Raw genomic sequence first — 18610 nt, forward strand, 5'->3', positions numbered from 1 at the left:
AGGACCAAAAGAGACAGTCAAATAGAATGGTTTCAAAATAATTCAGTATCAAGGACGTAAAAAATCTCCCTTGAACTATTCCATGCCAGGTAAATTAAAGGAGAGTTGCGTCAGGGTGGCTGGACATTCAAAACTTCACCATCTTGTCATTACTCGAACAGATTTAAGATACGTGATAATATATTAAAAACATTTTTATCAAGACAATTTGTCCCTACCAAACCCAAGTAGCAATTCCTCAAGGATTAGATTGGAACAACGGAACATAATAATTTAAAAAATAAAGAAACCCCAATCAAATAAATCAGAACATGAGAATGAAAAACTAATCAGTTTTCTGTCAATGCATGTAAAACGAATTCATTGTCCTTTGCCCTTTTAATAGTTTTCTAGTTTTACCCTCAGAACTTAGGCCAATTAGCTTTATCCCCCAGTTCTTTCATCTAGAGGTTTACCACTACCACCCCCCCACCGAACTTAGGTCAATTAGCTTTACCCCCCTAGTTCTTTCATCTAGAGGTTTATCCCTCCCCTCCCCCCCAAGACCACAACTAGGAGTGGCAATGGGTCGAGTTCGTGTCGTGTTATACTCGGGTCACGTGTTAGGAGAGCAAACCCAAACCCAACCCATTTACTAATCGTGTCAAGTTTGTTAAACCCAAATCCAACCCACATATGTAACGGGTTACCCAACGGGTGACCCGCTAAGCCAGCGGGTCAATTTTGTATTGGGTTAACAGATAACTCGTAAGCTATTTTTTTTTTTTTTGGATAAAGAATATTTATTAATCTAAATAATAAAAGAACTTGCAAAAGTACGCAGAATTGTTGAAGCACATGCATCTGCTGAATTCCTAAACCAAACAAGTGAAACAACCTGTTAGCCAAACAAAAAACATAACCAAACTAGAAACAACAACCATGCATGCCCAGTTTGTCCACTTTGCTTTCTCGTGGGCAAACCTATTATTAAATAAATGCAAATATTATTGTGACTTTGACGGCTTCATTATTCTCTTTATATAATTGAGACTAGGGAAAGGGTTCAATGTTAATGTACATGATCATATATTTTATTGAATGAATCTATAATATTCTATATGCTGGATTGTTGGCTGATCCTTCTAAATCCAGTTGATCCTTTTCTGTTTAGTATTTTCTTTTAGGTAATTGGGATTATGAGATTTAATAAAATTCGGAAACATATATGTTTAAGGACTTAAAACAGGTCACGGGTTGATGACCCGACCCATTGGACCCGGGAACTAATCGAGTATACTAACAGGTTATCCGGGTTAACATGTGTGACCCTAACCCAACCCATTTTTTGACGGGTTTGGCGGGTTAACCCTTAAATGACCCAAAAGCCTTTTTTTCCAACCCAAACCAGCTAATTTCGTGTCGGGTTAGCGGGTCGTGTACAAAACTGCCACCCCTAACCACAACACATCCAAGTCAACTAAGTTTGACCGTGATATTTTTGGTCAAGACAAATGAAAAGACTCTAATGCCCTTTTCTAGGTATAATTACATAAATGCCCTGTGACTTTGACAAATATAAAATTGGAATTCAAATCATCTAGGGCACATGTCATGACCTTATAAACTCTATCCGACCGCTACCACCAATCCTTATCAAATGACATCCACACCCTTAACATTATGAAATTACATAATTAACCTCACGGTTGTTAAAAACTACATGTATGCTAGGAGAAAACCAACCGTGAAAGGGAAATGAAGTCTTTTTATGTGGTAGTGGTTTATGGCTTGGAGAATATAATGCTACAGTAATGGTAGTGATGGTGTATGGCCGTCGGATAGAGTTCACAAGATCATGACATGTGTCATAGATGATTTGAATTCCAATTTTGTCTACGCCAAAGTCACAGGGTATTTATGTAATTATACCTAGAAAAGGGCATTAGAGTCTTTTCATTTGTTTTGACCAAAAACATTACAGTCAAACTCAATTGACTTGGATGTGTTGTGGTCTTGGGGGGGTAAATCTCTAGATGAAAGAACTGGGGGGTAAAGCTAATTGGCCTAAGTTTTGGGGGGGTAAACCTTTAGATGAAAAAACTAGGGGATAAAGCTAATTAGCTTAAGTTCTGGGGAGGGGTGTAAAGCTAGAAAACTATTAAAAGGGAAAAGGACAATGAAGTCTTTTTACATGCATTGACCAAAAAGATAACAGTTGACTTGGATGTGGTGTGATCTTGGGGGGTAAACCTCTAGATGAAATAACTGGGGGGTAAAGCTAGAAAACTGGATAATAGACTTACACTGCAAGGAATTCTCTATCACTAGAAACATTGAATGCAGAGATAGGGTCTCGGACAACTTGCTTTGACCCAATTCTATTCCATGAGGTCGTGTCCCAATAAATAATACTTCCTCCTTGTCTTGGGTTAAATCTGAGAGTGTCAATCAATGTGCACCTTAAACAATAGAGATACAGGAATCAGTACAAAGAACTAAAGCGTACCTCACATTGCAGTGATATAAAGAATTTGAGTATTATCTTTAGTTTGAGAGAATCGCATCCTAGATATGAATAAAAAGTAAAACTTCAGTTATAAATATAAAAATTGAGGGGAATACAAAGGAAGAGAACTTTGGTGAAATGTTATCCAAAATTTACTTGGATAATTGTCTTTCTTATATTGTTATCTTAATAAATCTAAGTCAGTGAATGGTAGGCCACGAAAGGGGGTGAAACTTTGCACATTAGTGGTGATACTTTTGTGCATGTCATCAATATATAGTTTCACATAGACGAAAATGCTAATATTTGCTGAAGATGATCTGCCACTTTACACATGGTGTTGTAACTTTCAACATATATGCAAAACTTAGGTCTCCTTGAAAGTTAATAACTTACGTTTTCCTTCGGTAAAGAAGCTACTATCTTTGACGATGATACATCCCAAACACTACAAGAGGAACCACTACCCAAGGATACAAGATACTTCTCATCGGAGCTAGATAATGTAAAAAGGGAAAATCAGTATTTGGAGCAACATCTTAATTTGGAATAAAACTGAAATATATTATTTCCAACCTATGTTAAGAAATTATAAATTAGGTTAAACTAAGTAAATACACAACCTGAAACTTAAATCCTTTACTGTAGTATGTGCATCATTTTCATCCAGAATGACTTCCATGCTAGGCCATTTGAAGACTCTTAGATGGACATCCTATGCAACAGAAGAGTTAAGGAAACAATTACAAAAGTACATCACTAATTATAATAGTATGATATATCAAGGTGATACTCTCTATGAATCAAGCGCATAATTTCTCTCGGCTTCATAGAAAGATTATCACGAATCATCTCAAGAATCAGGCTTTTCACAAGTTGACTCTAAACTTCACAATTACTAACGTCTTTACATGGAAAACCACAACTATGTTCAAGATTAAGTTTCTTCATCTCGAAATAACCAAACTTCAAAGCACTATGGACAACCCAAAGCAACCAGTTTCCCCTATCTTTTTACAAATAGCAGGTATTCGATGCAAATCATTCTTCTTATACGAGTATTTATATCCCATCTCAATCGAGTACATTGTTAATTAGCTTCACACGAAAATCACATGGTCCTTTAAATTTTTGTCTAATATGCGTAAACACTGCACCTTAGCCCAAGTCTTTGTCTTGTTTTCACGAGTAAACTCAATATCATGATCAAGAAAAATAGAATCACCAAAGTTAGTACTCCCTTCACTCTCACAATTCCCAACAATAATTGAAAAAGACAAACTCAACACTACATTAAAATCAGTCATACTTATATGTTTCGCAGAACTATAACAAGCAATGGCTTGGAGCTCAGCATCAGTTTCAATGATAGATTGCTTACCATCACGAGAAATCCATACATTAAAATCCGTTGTACACAATTCATTCCACTAGCTTATTTCGGATCTCTTCCTTAATTTTAAAAACTGTTTAATCTATTCAGATACGAAAAGTGAAACTATCACAGTCATAGAAAAACACTATTAGTACTTAAAAATCCATATCACTGCTAATAAAAAAAACTTATATTCATTAAAAGTAAACTCATTATATTTTCATACAAAGACATGTTTTGCATGCCTTAAGCAATCAAAAACAAATAGCACAACACCATAAAAAATCAAAACAAACAATGAATTAACTATATATAATGCTAAACCTTAATAAAAATGTATTACAAATTGAAGAACACAATTTGTATCACATTGTCTCATTGAAGAATACATTAATACCTACATATGGAAAATACACAATTCAAAACAATAAAAAAATAAAAAAAATAAAAAATAAAAATTGAAATGAAAAAATGAGGAAAACAAAAACGAATCTAGATGAGCAACGATTGATGGAGAGAAGTGGAATGGCAGAAAATAAAAAAGAGTTTGAGTATGAAAGTTGGGTTTACTGTGGAAATTTTCTAAGTTGGGTTTAGGAAGAGAAGGTTATTATTAGAATTAAATAAAACAAAAATAGAAAAATTTGTCCTTGAACCATAATTGCTTACACTAACTCCAGCTTAATTGTTCTAGAACCGTAAATATATCTAACCCTGTACTGGAGCCATAATTAATTTGAGTCCTGTATTGGACGACACATGAATTGGATTGGGCAACCTCCAGCCCAAGCCCAAACAGCGAAGTCCAAAGCAAGCCCAATACACCCCCCACACCCTCAACACATACCGGTTACTCAACCTTTCCTAACTGGTCATCTCTCTCGTGATCGAGTCTAACAAAAAACCCAAAACCAAAAAAACAAACCAAAAACAAAACTTGATTTTGTGCATTCTAACCGCCATTGCTAACACTCATTGTAGACATTGAGTTTGGGCGACATTGTCGAGTTGAGTTTGAGAGTTGGAGTTGGAGTTTGGAGATTTTGACTTTGTTGATTCGATTAGGTTGTTGTGGAGTACAAACATGGATAGTTTCATTGGTGAAAACAAGGATTTCTTCAGGTTCGAATATCAATTTTTGTGAGTGCATTTTGTTTAATTTTTTTTAATTCAACTCTAGTTTCTCAATTTGTGGTTTCTATTGTTGAATAATAAGTATGGTTATTATTGTTGAATAATTTGTGGTTTCTATTGTTGATTATTATACAATGCAAGTTGTTTGGACTCCAAAATGAAGTATTGTTTGAAAAACATTGAAACGACCCATTGAGGTCGTTTTGAAGATGCCCTAAACGACTCAGGGAGGTCGTTTTAGAAATTGCCCAAATGACCCAGTGAGGTCATTTATTTTATTTTTTTTAATATTCGTGAATATTCTTTGTATGAGTTGTATGAGTAAATACAAGATTTAGAGTTAGAAATAGAGTTGAGTGTTTGTAGTGTTTGAGTGTTTGTGTATTTCAATTATCCGTTTTAGAGTATTTGTATTTTGTGGCATTTGTAATGTCGAAAGAATTGTAATTTAGTTCGAAATGTAGAAAGCATTGTAATTTAGCTAGAAATGTAGAATGAATTGTATCCTGTATACTTTCGCCGATTTACGGGCAATGTACCTTGTTGAATACGTTGAAATGGTGAATATATGAAAACTTAATTTGAGTAGTAATGCAATGTCTGGTTTAATACCAGAGTTTGTTGGTTAGTTTTAGAATATTCGGTTACTTGATTTATCAAGAAATGAGCTTTATGGAATTATACCTGGTGCATTGTTGAAGAATTGTTTTAAGACTAGGTTCATTTGTATTGAACATAGCAATTTATCTGGTTCGATTGCATTATCCATTGGAAATTGTTTGAATTTAATGGTGTTTGATTTTTCTTTTAATAATCTTAGTGGTATACCAATTATGGCATTTGTTTCATTGCGAAGTAATTCTTGTTAGAATTTTTGAAAGTTTGGAAGTTTTGGAACTGTAATAGTAGTGTTAAAAATCAGAATATGATTTAGATTTGATTAAACTTATTACAGTTACTAATACTTGTTTTATTTTTCTTTGTAGTAATGGGTCCTCGATCAAAGAATGTAGCGAAAACTACATTCAAGGGTGTGCAGAAGTTGTTCGGTGGCGGTTCCTCTAGCAGTGACGCGCTTGAAAGAAAGAGAAGAAGGGGAGAGGGCATCATGGCATCAGTGCGTAGAGGGGTCCACAAAGAAAAAGCGGTTCTGAAATTTCTGAAGTTCTGAACTAAGATAGTGTAGATAGCGATAACAATGTAGGTTTAGATGTAAATATGGATCGTGGGAAGAGTATAGTGGAAGAGGAGGGTGATGAAGAGGATGACAATGGGGGACACTACACCATAACAGCTGTTTTGTGACACGGGCTTTTTTCGTTTTGTGATGCCAAATAGGCGTCAGAAAATTTGTGACACCATTATGGCGTTACTGTGTGGGTTTTGCCGTCACAATTAATCAAATAATTCATTTAATTTCTTTAAGAAATGTTTAGAAAATATACTAACGGCAAGGCGGTGTCGAAGAATTTAATTTCAATGAGATACCAACGCACGTGTTGGGCATGTGCAATAGGACGAAGCATCAACATGAAACTGTGTCCAAAGACTTCGATTTCTTCTCGACCTCAACCTAAGAACACCAAATGAGAAACCCTTCTTCTCCACCTTTCTTGATCTATTCGAGTTCCACCTGTTTATGTTTTCCCCAAAATTACACCTACCGTGGATAAAATGGTCTCAAAACCACTCGATCGAAAAACAAAAACATAAAACTGAAAATAGGGCAAAAAAACATAGCGCTAAATCTCCCTCTTTTCAATCGTCACTGGAGTTTCTTCTCTACGTCTCTCCAAGACACAGTTGCAAGGCTCACTTCCAAAAAATCGTCCTGCTCACTACGTGTTCATTCGGTCAACTCCAATCCTATTTCATTAGAAATCCTCGATCAAACTTGCGTTCCCCAGTTTTATATATTGTGATTTTATGTTGTTAATTATGCTTGAGTCTTGAATTTTTGAGTTTCCATTAATCTTTTTGATAGTTAGAATTTTATTCCCTGATACCATAAATTCTAATGTTTTGGTTTTCTTATTATATTAAAAGATTATTTTTAATGGTTAGGTTTCAATTTGTTTTTTTGGAAACTAATGTCTAGTTTTCAATTGGTTCTTTGGGTATATTGATTTTTATTTTATTTTTTTGAATGAGTTGAAACATGCTGTTTATTGCTTTCCTATTTTTTTTTCTCGGTATGTGATATATGAGAATGTTTGAATTTGAGATTACGAAGATTTGATTATTGTGTTTCTGTTCGTTAACAAAATGGTATTTGTTTTGTTGGTTTATGAAGATCTGGGCAGCCCTATGGAGGAGGACAATGCAAAATGGGGCATTTGGCTTGTGTGACTATTGGCCTCAATAAGGAATGTTAACCGACCTGAGCTTTTTGCAGCCTTTCATTCTTACTTTCATCTATGCAATATTCCCTTTGTGTAGTCCCGTTTTGATGTCTGTTGCACTGAATTTCTCTATACATTTCTGTCCAACTCCAGGTGAACTTGGACCCACGTGATTGGTTGGATCCTAAATTTCAGTTGAAGGTCCCTCTAGTTGATATCGACAAGGTATATTTCTCATTCCCTAGTTTAATGGAAAATGGCTATCCATATGATTTTAGAGTTACACATTAAGGTTTTGTAGGAGTGCGTGCTAAGTTACTTGCATCAACATGATTTGACATTTCTAGCATAAACTAAAAGTGACTCGGACCTTTAACAAAAACAAACAAAAAAGATAGTTGTTTTTGATATGTATATATAATATTAGAGGAATAAATGATCTGAAAAAAGCAAGAGACCTCAATAGTTTCAGAGTTTGGAATAAACTATCTTGTTTTTGCTTCCTTGAAACAAAAGTAAAAAAAGAAAAATTTCAAGGTATTAGTAATATATGATGTCTTTCTTGAACTTTTGAGAACAATTACTCTAGTGATTTTTCTAAGCTATATGTTTCGACCAAATATGATCAAAACATTAAGTAGTGACGAAAGAGATGAAGAACATAGAAAAGTAGTAAAAAGGCGATGGTGATTCAGTGAATGATGACACTGTACTTTTCGGTTACCTACGTACCCAAATTATCGATAGGATCAAGTCTCAAGAACGTAGTTCTGTATAAAAAATAGTTTGATATTTATATCTGTAGAGTAGAGATTTCTTGTAGCAAGTAATTGTAATGGAGTATGACTCTTAATTGATGATTATCTCTTTGATAAGAAAACGAATTTAGACATAAATTAATGTATGTAAGTGGCAAGCCATGTGGCTAGGGTTCAGCCCTAGACACATGAGTTAATGGGCCTATACATTGATCTATGATATTGCAAATTGGGATTTAGCCCTGTTGATTAAACGAATAAAGTGAAGACTCCTACCAATGGACATTTGCCACGTAGGTGGGGGTCGAAACACCACCCCCTTTTTGGCATACGAACAAAGTTCATATGGCAAAGAAGAGAAGAAAAATTGAGGAAAAAATTGAATAAGAAAATAGCGAGCGGAATGTATAACAAAGCGTCGTGTGAATATAAATGATAGGAAAATAGACTGTTGGGAAAAATTCGTGAATTATCGGGAACGAAATAATGTCAAACTAACGTATACGGGACGCAATGTAGTTAAATAAAAGATGGCGGAAGGGAGAAGTGAAATGGGGGCACAGAAAAATTACAAAAAAAATTGATAGCCGAAACTGTACTGAACGCATTAGGTAATAATAACTTGGTGAATTCACTATTTGCATTTGGATATGGCTTGGTTTATTTGGATGGGCTTGTTAGTTGTGATGTTGGGCCCAACTAAAGAAAAGAAGACACAAAAGGAATTAAAAAGGCAATGGGCTTTTGGGCTTAAGTGACCAACACCCAAGAAGAAGGCTTAAGTTTTTGCTATGATCTACCACTCCTCAAGTTATACTAGAACCGGACCACTGGATCAAAACAATAGTTTCCTTCTCCGTCTCCATTTCTCACGAACAGGAGAAACCAACTTCGCTCTTTCCAATTCGATCGCCCAATCACCGAAATGCTCGCGAAGACCAGTCCAAGTACAGTCACGAATCCATTCTAATCCCAATCCCTTTGGGTACGAAAACAGTACCCGATTCCTACTATTAACAATATGTCTTTGGGGGTTTCTAATCTCGATCGAATTCCGAATAGGATATTGATCGGCTAGCAAACTGATGAGTTTATATTTGGGGATGAATTTGACAGAAGGCAGTCGAAGTAACTAACAGTGATGCTTTCTAACTTAACTTGGGTTTTTTGATCGGTAATTTCGAATTGGTAAGAATAATGATTTTGTGGAGAGAAAAAATTCAGAATATGATGCTTTCATAGAGTGATGCATGAGTGTAAACCATGTCTTTTACTTCTTCATAAACTGAGACATCGGGGTTCATCGCCAGAATTTCTGTTAGTATCTCTTTTTCCACAAGGGGATTCAAAGAGATTAACCAGAAAAACCATGTCAAGGCTGCTGATGTAGTATGTCGCTACAATGAAGCTTATAACCATATCTACAATGAAAGCTTCGTCTGAATTCCCAGAACTCAATATCCTCGATAGAAGATTAGCAGTTTCTATTGAAGAATTCTCATTTAGTTCCTGCTTCTTTTCGCTTACAATGATTTCTGCAAACTATCGAACTTGTGAACTTGCTTATTTTAGTTTCTTTTATGATCCAATGTCAAGTACCCGTTGCAGCTTCCGGATTACTGGAAAAGCATAAATGAACTGCTCACCGCTTATCCTCACAGCATTATCGAAAGCAAGGGCAAACTCGGTTTTTGGGAATCACTGGGAAAGATATTCAGGATCAAACTCGAAGGCGATCTTGCAAATATTGTCAAAGGCAAAGGGTGGAAGGATATCTTGAAGATCAAATAGTGTTCTTCTATCAGCAGCAGCCGAGAGGATTGGAATAAGGTGGTTTGACAATTAAGTCTACTAGAAATTCTCTTTACTACGAGAATTGGATAGGCAACTAAAGATTGATCGGCATAATCTAGTTGAAGATTGATCAGTTTCAAATTGGATCTGCTAGGATATTAAGTTCAAATTGTTGGGTTTCGATCAAAATTGAATTGGAGTTGCCAAAGCCGACCAAGAAGATGGATATTGACGAAAAGTCTGCGAAAAAAATTTGGAATGGAAAGATCTCAATGCCTTGTAAAAAATAAAGAAACTGGAGAAAGTTTTCGCACAGAAAGTTGACGTAATGTGAATTTTCGCCGCACGGAGAAACGACGGTATTACGAGAAAAATATATTCACAAAGAGTCGACAGAGAAAGATTTCATGCATATGTCAATTAATGTCGTAGAAGAATTAAAGAAGCTAACAGAAGTTTCGTTAAGAAAGATTGGCTCAATGCCTTAGAAAAAATAATGAAGCTGTCGGAAAGTTTAACTCGGAAAGTTGTGCTTAGAAAGATTGGCATAATGCCTTAGAAAAAAGAATGAAGTTGACATAAAGTTTCACTCAGAAAATTTTTTCGTAGAAAGATCGGCACAATCACTACACCATAACAGCTTATTTGTAACGGATATATAACTGTTACAAAAAATATTAGCAACGGTTATCTTGCGTTGACACAAAAGCGTGACAAATATTAATAACGGATATCTGTAACACTTATTATCCGTTACAAAATTTACTAACGGTTATAAAGTGTCACTAAAATTAATTTCAGTAACGGATACGTAACCGTTAGAATTTATTAATAACGGTTACCAAATTTGTTTATCCTCTATCAGTAACGGATATTGCTAACGATTCTATATCCGTTACTAACGAATTTTCATTGTATAAAAAAAAAATTGTTGCTAACAGTTCCGTATCCGTTACTAATGAATTTTCATTGTATAAAAAAAAATGGTTTCTCTGGCCCTTTTATATGTGGGCCACCTGTACTGGTACCTGTACCTACACCTTTTTTTACTCCACAATGTATCACTTAAATTCCTTCCATTCATCCACACAACGAAACGTAATGAAAAACAACAAAATGTTCTAAATGCTCACGCGCCAACCAGAGCCACTCATTACACCCATTTATTAACACTAAACAAATAAGCAAAAACCAAACTTCTTGTTAAAATACTTGTTTATCAATTTTCATCGACAAAAAGTTAAAACTAAAGCAAATAAACAATAACAGAGCTGCATAAATGACTCCGCTGCATAAATTTACATACGTTCTTGAAGCGTGGACCAAGCAACCATGGCAACATTTTTTTGAGCTTGCTTCTTGCTCAGTAAAGAGTATGTGTCTCCGTTCACTTTTCTGAAGCTCCATAAACTCTGCTTGGCTTACATGGCATTCAGCTCCTATGCCCATTGGATAAACAAGTCCACCCGTGCTCATAAATCCACTACAAGAAATCAAGAATATTTCAAATTCATTTGCCTCTAGTTTATTTAGTGGTATTTGCTCAACGATAAATGGTTGTGCAACAACCCATGCGAGCTTAAGGATTTCCCTGAACAAAATATGTTATTCATTACCTCTAAGAAAAATAACTAATCGATAACAGTTCAATGGTTAAAATTTGGACATTAAAATAAATAGTACGATCCAAAGTTAAGAAGGCTTACCCCTTTGGCGAATTCCACCACCATGCGACTTCCATCAAATTGATGACCATTTAAGCTATATCTTACATCATTAGCATCGTGCGGCTCACTAAATTCTTCTACAGAAAAGGTAAGAACAAAGAGAAACATATGAGAAGAAGCTTATATCTGCGTAATGTTCTGCTTAGAGATGCTTGAAACACAACTACGAAAGAGAGCAAAAACACTTACAATAAAGGCAAAACCATGCTTCAGATCCACATCACGTACTCTGCAGAAACAGTTGCCAGAAACAGTAAGGCCATCATGACTTAAGTCCCAAAGGCTTTTGATACTTAGCCCTTCACAGAAGAACTAAACACCAAGGGCACCAAAAGAATGACACGAAAGAGCGGCAGCACCAACAGTCCATGGCAATGGGGTAGTAGCGACACCAGCCAGCGGCAAAGACTCGGACACACTTCACCCAAAAAGAATAAAAAGACCACCACACTCACACACTAACCAAGTTTCTGCGAGTCATAACTTTCTTTTCCTTCATTCTGTATTAATTGGCCCAACCCTTCAAACCAAATTGCCAACATACTAGTTAAGTCGAGAAATGCCTCAGCCACCTATTCTCTAGGCATTTGAACCATAAACCAAATTTCGATAAATGAAACAAAAAAAAAACAATCACCACCACTTGCACACACTCACATACACACACACACACACACACACACACACACACACACACACACCAGCTAGTAGTACACTCACATTACCACATGCACACACTCACACTAGCTAGCAGCACACACATCACCACCTGCACACACTCATGCACTAGCTAGCAAAGAAGACTGAAGCTGCAAATTGCAGCATACCAGCAAAGACACCGATCCAAAGCACCACCACAAAATGAGAAAGAAGTTTATGCAAGTAAACGGAAAATCCAATTGACCACTTAAATAAAAAATGATAACACGAACCAATTAATGGTAAACAAGTTGATAACTAAACAACTTATAAATGAAAAGGAAAACATCCATCTCAAGTAGCAATGGCGAAGATACTTATAATGTTTTTCTAAAAGAAAAAAAAAAATCATTCAAAGAGCATATAACTAAGATCTTTGTTGCATCTAATAAACAGTCTCGCCGAGAAATCAACACACACCCATAGTTAACTCACCTAAGAACAATGTCGAAACTGTCCAACCACAAAAAGGTAATTTATCAACCACATTCAAACACATTAATGCCAACAAAATGAATGCCACATCTAAATGATCAGCACATAAAGTAAACATAAATTCAACAATCCCCTAAAAAAGGATCCACTTACAAGTGCTAACACTATTAAAGATCCACTTATATATGTCCCCATGGATACTAGGATGGCCTCATGGGAGGTTAAGTTCCTCTCTCTTTCACATGGGGCATAGGTAATTGTTTGAATGGACCTGTTGGAGTACTGGCTAGCAAGATAATGAACACAAAGATAATATATAAAACTAATCTGAAATTGGTTGTAAGTGTGTAACTAAGCAAAATGAAACCAGACACATAATTGACACTAGCTAACTTAATGAACTACATAAGTAAAAGTAGATGACTCGCACAAATAAAAGAATGTGCCACAAGTTAGGTATTTCCAAATAATCTTCACACAAAGTTGAAGTAGTTTAGACTCAGACCCCTTGTCTGTTCAACATGTATAAAGATACTAGAGGCAGAGACATAATTACATAAAACAAAATTCACGTGGCGCATGTTTAAACGTTTTCGTCATACCTAGGTACGGAACACTCCCCCACCTTTTTAATTATGGAGTGACCTTAGATGAGCAATAAAAGACTTCGAACGGGTTTATTTTGAAGCAGAGTATGAACCTCACCAACTGTGGGAATAACTTCTCCGCTGCCCTACAGAGCACTGAGAAACCACCATGTGTGCTTGTGTCACTTGTTGTTAGTGTTTTGCAGAAGAACTCTAGGATGCTTGCTTTGCTTTACTCCAAAATCTGGAATTGGGAATACTTCTTTCTCCTGAAAAAGTAAAATAACTTATTAGTATATAAATAGTTTCAAAATATTTTGACAATTCAAGTTCGGGGAACTGGTTTTCTTATAGAGATATTCTAGCAACACAAAATAAATCTACATTATATTATGCAAGGAAGTTTCCAGCAGAATGTAGCAGTGATTAAGCTTACAAAATTTACTGATTGAAGAATCATTTGAGCATAGATTTCATCTGTCTTTCTCAGCCTGTAACAAAATCAATTGATATGAGTGGCTTAAGAAAACAACCACCACCCTCACTTTCTACTCTACACACGAAGGAAGATGAGTGCTAGCACGCATGTAGTGTAACATTGTGAACCTGGCACATTAACTGAGATGGAAGATTTGGGTAGTTAGGAATATGTGATGCAGCAATCCTTTTAGTTGAAACTGCCACCTGTAGAGCCACATGATAACAAATATATGGCTTGAACATACTTTCAAGTATGTGTAATTAAAGTCACAAAAAGTACAAAGGCCTATATAGCACAAAAATTTTGTACATTTGATATACAAATTAAGTAATCATGAGGTTTTGTTATCTAAAATGCAGAGGTAGAAACTATTAGTTTTTCACTGGAGGTAGTCCCTTACATGACTACCCATCTAATACTATGACCTAACTGATACTTGAACAGCTGTAAGATGAAATTGACTACCCATCTAATGTATCCCATGTCCATCCCCATATATCCCATATTCCAACTACTAACAAGTCCAAAATTTCCAAACAAACTTTAAATAACAAACCAAACCAGATCTAAAACACATCCACTCTAAAAAAAAAGTTAGACTAACAACCGAGAGTGACATAAAAAAAAATGATCTCATATTCTTTAGGGGACATAATATGTGTGTGATTTAAGGGGGGGGGGGGGGGGGGGTAATGAACCTCTGCCCATGTCGGTCGTATTCAAGTTTTCCGTTTCTATTGGCTTTTCGTGCCTCATTGCTCATCCTTAAGATCTTTGGATTAATGTTCATCCCATGCAGATGTGATAACTGATTTATAGCAAAATTGATTGGTCCCAATGAAGGAATAAGTAGATAACTATGTCAATTGCAAGAATTTCCCATCCGCTCAACTATATGTATTGCCTACAACTCTAGCTATGACTTACTACTGCTTGTTCAATACACTTTGTTGCTACTGCCAATGACCTAATGTGGCTGATTTTCATTGATAAATGTGTTCTATAATTATAGTGTGTATTGGTTAGGATTGTGTGTAAAGTGAGAGACTAGTGAGTGCGTGTGTGTACTACCAAGTGTGTGTTGTTAGTGTGAGTGAGTGTGTGCTTCATTTTGTTGTGAAGTGAGTATGCTGATTCGTAAAGTGGCTAGCCACCACGCAGATCACATTCTTTATCAATATATTCATTAACAACCTACAAAATTAAATTGTGTTATCAGTCTTTACCTTATAAGAGTGGATCATATATAACACATCAGAGAAATATCTCAACCCCAGAAATGCATAAGCCTGTGCACAATAATATCAAGTAATATACATAAATATTTGATCCAAATCCGAACCTTGACATCAAAGACCAAAAGTTTTATATTGGAAAGTCCACAGAAAAAATAAAATAAGACGACAATTTATTTACCTTAATAATATACAAAGTGTTATGTGAAGCAAGACTTAGACTGAGTAATGAAACCCCATTCCAAACAAAAAAAAGTCGTTCACACTAACACAAAACCTCTACTTCATTAACTGAAGCTTGAAGTTACGGTTAAAGCACAAGTAATTACTAGTTGCTAATGATGATTTTATTTTTTTGATGTGAATCCAATGCTCTAGTCCAAGACATTCCTACATTAAGCTACAAGAATATTCTGTCGCTTCTATTATCTATCAAACAGTTCCAATATTATTTAGAAAAACCTCACTGATTATAAAACCTGACAAGAAACTGAACATGAGAACACCATATATGAAGCTATAAAGATACAATATTTTACTTAAAAATTTAAAGTTTAACCAACCCCATAAGCTAAAATCTTAATGTAAAAAACTTGTTACACTAAAAACACTACGATAGTTGTTACCTTGAGTAAATCAAACACTTAGTAAGAAGCGAGAACAGCAACGACAGCAAGCACCTTCAAAATTTTAGAATATTGAACCCCAAATCATGAATTCGACAGAGAATGATTAAAAGTAAGCAAATTAATTCAAAACCAAAGCATTGGAAATTCAAAGCAACAACCAAGAAGAGAAATCGGTACCTTGAGAATAGAGAACTGGAAAAGCTATAAGCTTGTTTGATATCTGAATTAGAACCTTAAGAAACAGAGATAAACTTGTTACTTAGAAACTTAGATATCAATCTTTAACGAAATTTTATCAAAATGTCATTTTTTTTTTCATTTTAAAAACAATCTTTTACTGGATTCTTTAAAATCAACAAAATATACAACAAGCAGCCCAAAAAAGTAAAAAGCTCAGTAGATAAGGAAAACCCTAACCATGACCAACAATTACTTACTTCAGTGGAAGAGATCTTTTTCTCAGTAGATCTAACAATTAACCCTAAAATGAAAATATTGAAACCCTAATAATTTGAACAAGAGGGAAGAAGTGGAGAGGACGACTCATCTGCTAGTGAGGAATAACTCTACGGGAGCAGTGCAGGACCACTCGTCCAAGCTCATTGTTTTCTCTTTTTACTCTCTTCACTCGGCTTTTTCTTTTTCCTTTGTTTTCTCCTTGTTTTTCAGATGAGCGCGAGAAGTGAAAAACTCCCGCTTGAGTTTATTTTTTTTTTCATCTGATTTTTCCTATTTCTGTTTTTTTTTTCTCTTAGTTTCTAACATATCTCTAAACGTCACTAAATATCTGCATAAACGTCAGAAAATAATTCAACCAATTTAGCAACGGTTGAGAGTATTGCTAACGGATTATAAGTGTGATTAACTTCCTAACGAATAAATAAATGTTACTAATGAGAAATCCTAACTGTGGCCAATTCACCCAAATGGTGTAGTGAATGCCTTAAAAAAAATAATGAAGCTGACGAAAATTTTCGCTCAGAAAATTTTTCGTAGAAAGATCGGCACAATGCCTTAGAAAAAATAATGAAGCTGACGAAAATTTTCATTCGGAAAATTTATCGTAGAAAGATCGGCACAATGCCTTAGAAAATATAATTAAGCTGGCATATGGTTTCGCTTGAAACGGAAAAAGTTGTACGAGTTGTATACGCAAAAAACTGATACGGAACCATTGGCTTTTACCAAACCAATGATTATGTGATTGTGTGAATATAATATCATAGAGTTAAAAATTCTTGTGATGAAAAAAAAAAAATATGTGTTGGCAATTGAATATCGTTGTAACGTCATATAACATACCTGTGAAAAACTGACAATGTTGTTGAGTTATGTAGATGAAACGAAATAGAATGAAATGCCCCCAATGCTAACTTACCTTGGCAAAATTAGACTAAGCAAGTGTAAAAACGTTCAAACTCAGACTGACGAAACTAAACGTGGTAACTTCGTCAGATTGTATCGTAGCGATAGTAACGAACTAAGCGAGCGTAAATACGTTTAAACGTAGACTGACAAAATTAAACGTGATAACTTCGTCAAATTGTGTCGTAGCGATAGTAACGAACTAAGCGAGCGTAAAAGCGTTCAAACTTAGACTGTCGAAATTAAACGTGCTAACTTCCTCAGATTTTATCGTAGCGATCGAACTAAGCGAGCATAAAAACGTTCAAACTTAGACTGATGAAGCTAAATGCGGTAACTTTGTCAGATTTTGTCGTAACGATAGTAACGAACTAAGCGAGCGTAAAAGCGTTCAAACTTAGACTGACGAAGCTAAACGCGGTAACTTTGTCAGATTTTGTTGTACCGATAGTAACGAACTAAGCGAGCGTAAAAGCGTTCAAACTTAAACTGATGAAGCTAAACGCGGTAACTTCGTCAGATTTTGTCGTAGCGATAGTAACGAATTAAGCGAGCGTAAAAGCGTTCAAACTTAGACTGATGAAACTAAATGTGGTAACTTCGTCAGATTTTATCGTAGCGATAGTAACAAACTAAGTGAGCGTAAAAGCGTTCAAACTTAGACTGACGAAACTAAAAGTGGTAACTTCGTCAGATTTTGTCGTAGCGATAGTAACAAACTAAGCAAGCGTAAAAGCAGTCAAACTTAGACTGACGAAGCGAAATGTGGTAACTTCGTCAGATTTTGTCGTAACGATAGTAACGAACTAAGCGAGCGTAAAAGCGTTCAAACTTAGACTGACGAAGCTAAACGTGGTAACATCGTCAGATTTTGTTATAGCAATAGTAACGAACTAAGCGAGCGTAAAAGCGTTCAAACTTAGACTGACGAAGCTATACGCGGTAATTTTGTCAGATTTTGTTCGTAGCGATAATAATATTGCGATGGAAACAAAATTGTACCATTAGAACTGAAGTAAAAGAAAGACTTTATTGATCACCAAATCTTGAAAAGTGCAAAGATAATAACGGAAAAGAAACTAGTGAACTTAAAATTGATTAACAAATTTTTGTCCGGTTTTTCGTTCATCTTGTTAATTTTGTCCGCTCACTTAGTAAAATAATTTGTTACGACGAGCAAGAAACGAACACTGCCGAGGCTGTCGGAAATAAACCAACAATGTCAAGGCCCCATTTTGCAAATGACCAAGGTTTATGGATTGGATGACGCTTCATCACGGGAAGTTTGACCCATATCACATATCATGTTTTGGACAAGGCATACATTTCTCGGACAATCGCTTAACATCCTTTTGCATATATGGCCACCAGTACCATTGGGTCATTACTATATGAGCGAGACTTCGCCCCCGGGAGTAGTGTTCACATAGTCCTGAATGAATTTCTTTGAGGCCTAGTAAATCGTTTGTTCTGCCTAAATAATGAAGGATAGGATTGAGACTTGTGCCGCTGCGATATAATTTTTGGTCATTAGGAATTTTAGAGCATTGTCAGCTGCATG

The 18610-nt window shown here is 35.5% G+C and overlaps 1 protein-coding gene across 2 annotated transcripts; it reads right to left on the minus strand.

The window, feature by feature from the left end:
* Positions 1-12059: 12059 nt before the first annotated feature.
* Positions 12060-16057, minus strand: LOC147518068 (auxin response factor 5-like). 2 transcript variants are annotated; one of them, XM_086594728.1, is made up of 6 exons: positions 15862-16057; positions 15682-15735; positions 15047-15109; positions 13959-14023; positions 13776-13830; positions 13066-13608 (listed from the first exon to the last, which is right to left on the minus strand). In XM_086594728.1, exons 3-6 carry the CDS (start codon positions 15062-15064, stop codon positions 13522-13524), a joined length of 225 nt encoding a protein of 74 aa, XP_086450854.1. In that variant the 5' UTR covers positions 15065-15109; positions 15682-15735; positions 15862-16057; the 3' UTR covers positions 13066-13521. The 2 variants fall into 2 exon arrangements, 1 of the variants encoding a protein (XP_086450854.1); XR_015213992.1 differs by lacking the exons at positions 13959-14023; positions 15862-16057 and adding an exon at positions 12060-12138 and having other exon boundaries at positions 13458-13830; positions 15682-15798.
* Between the last annotated feature and the right edge of the window lie 2553 nt (positions 16058-18610).

Source organism: Coptis chinensis, chromosome 2, assembly GCF_015680905.1.
Source record: "Coptis chinensis isolate HL-2020 chromosome 2, ASM1568090v1, whole genome shotgun sequence".
NCBI classification, from domain to species: Eukaryota; Viridiplantae; Streptophyta; class Magnoliopsida; order Ranunculales; family Ranunculaceae; genus Coptis; species Coptis chinensis.

Coding starts and splice junctions, on each gene's coding strand:
- LOC147518068 (XM_086594728.1), bottom strand. Junction 13,831..13,958: donor TACCCAAATCTTCCATCTCA/GTTAATGTGCCA, acceptor ATTTTGTTACAG/GCTGAGAAAGACAGATGAAA. Junction 13,609..13,775: donor TTCTTCAATCAGTAAATTTT/GTAAGCTTAATC, acceptor TTACTTTTTCAG/GAGAAAGAAGTATTCCCAAT.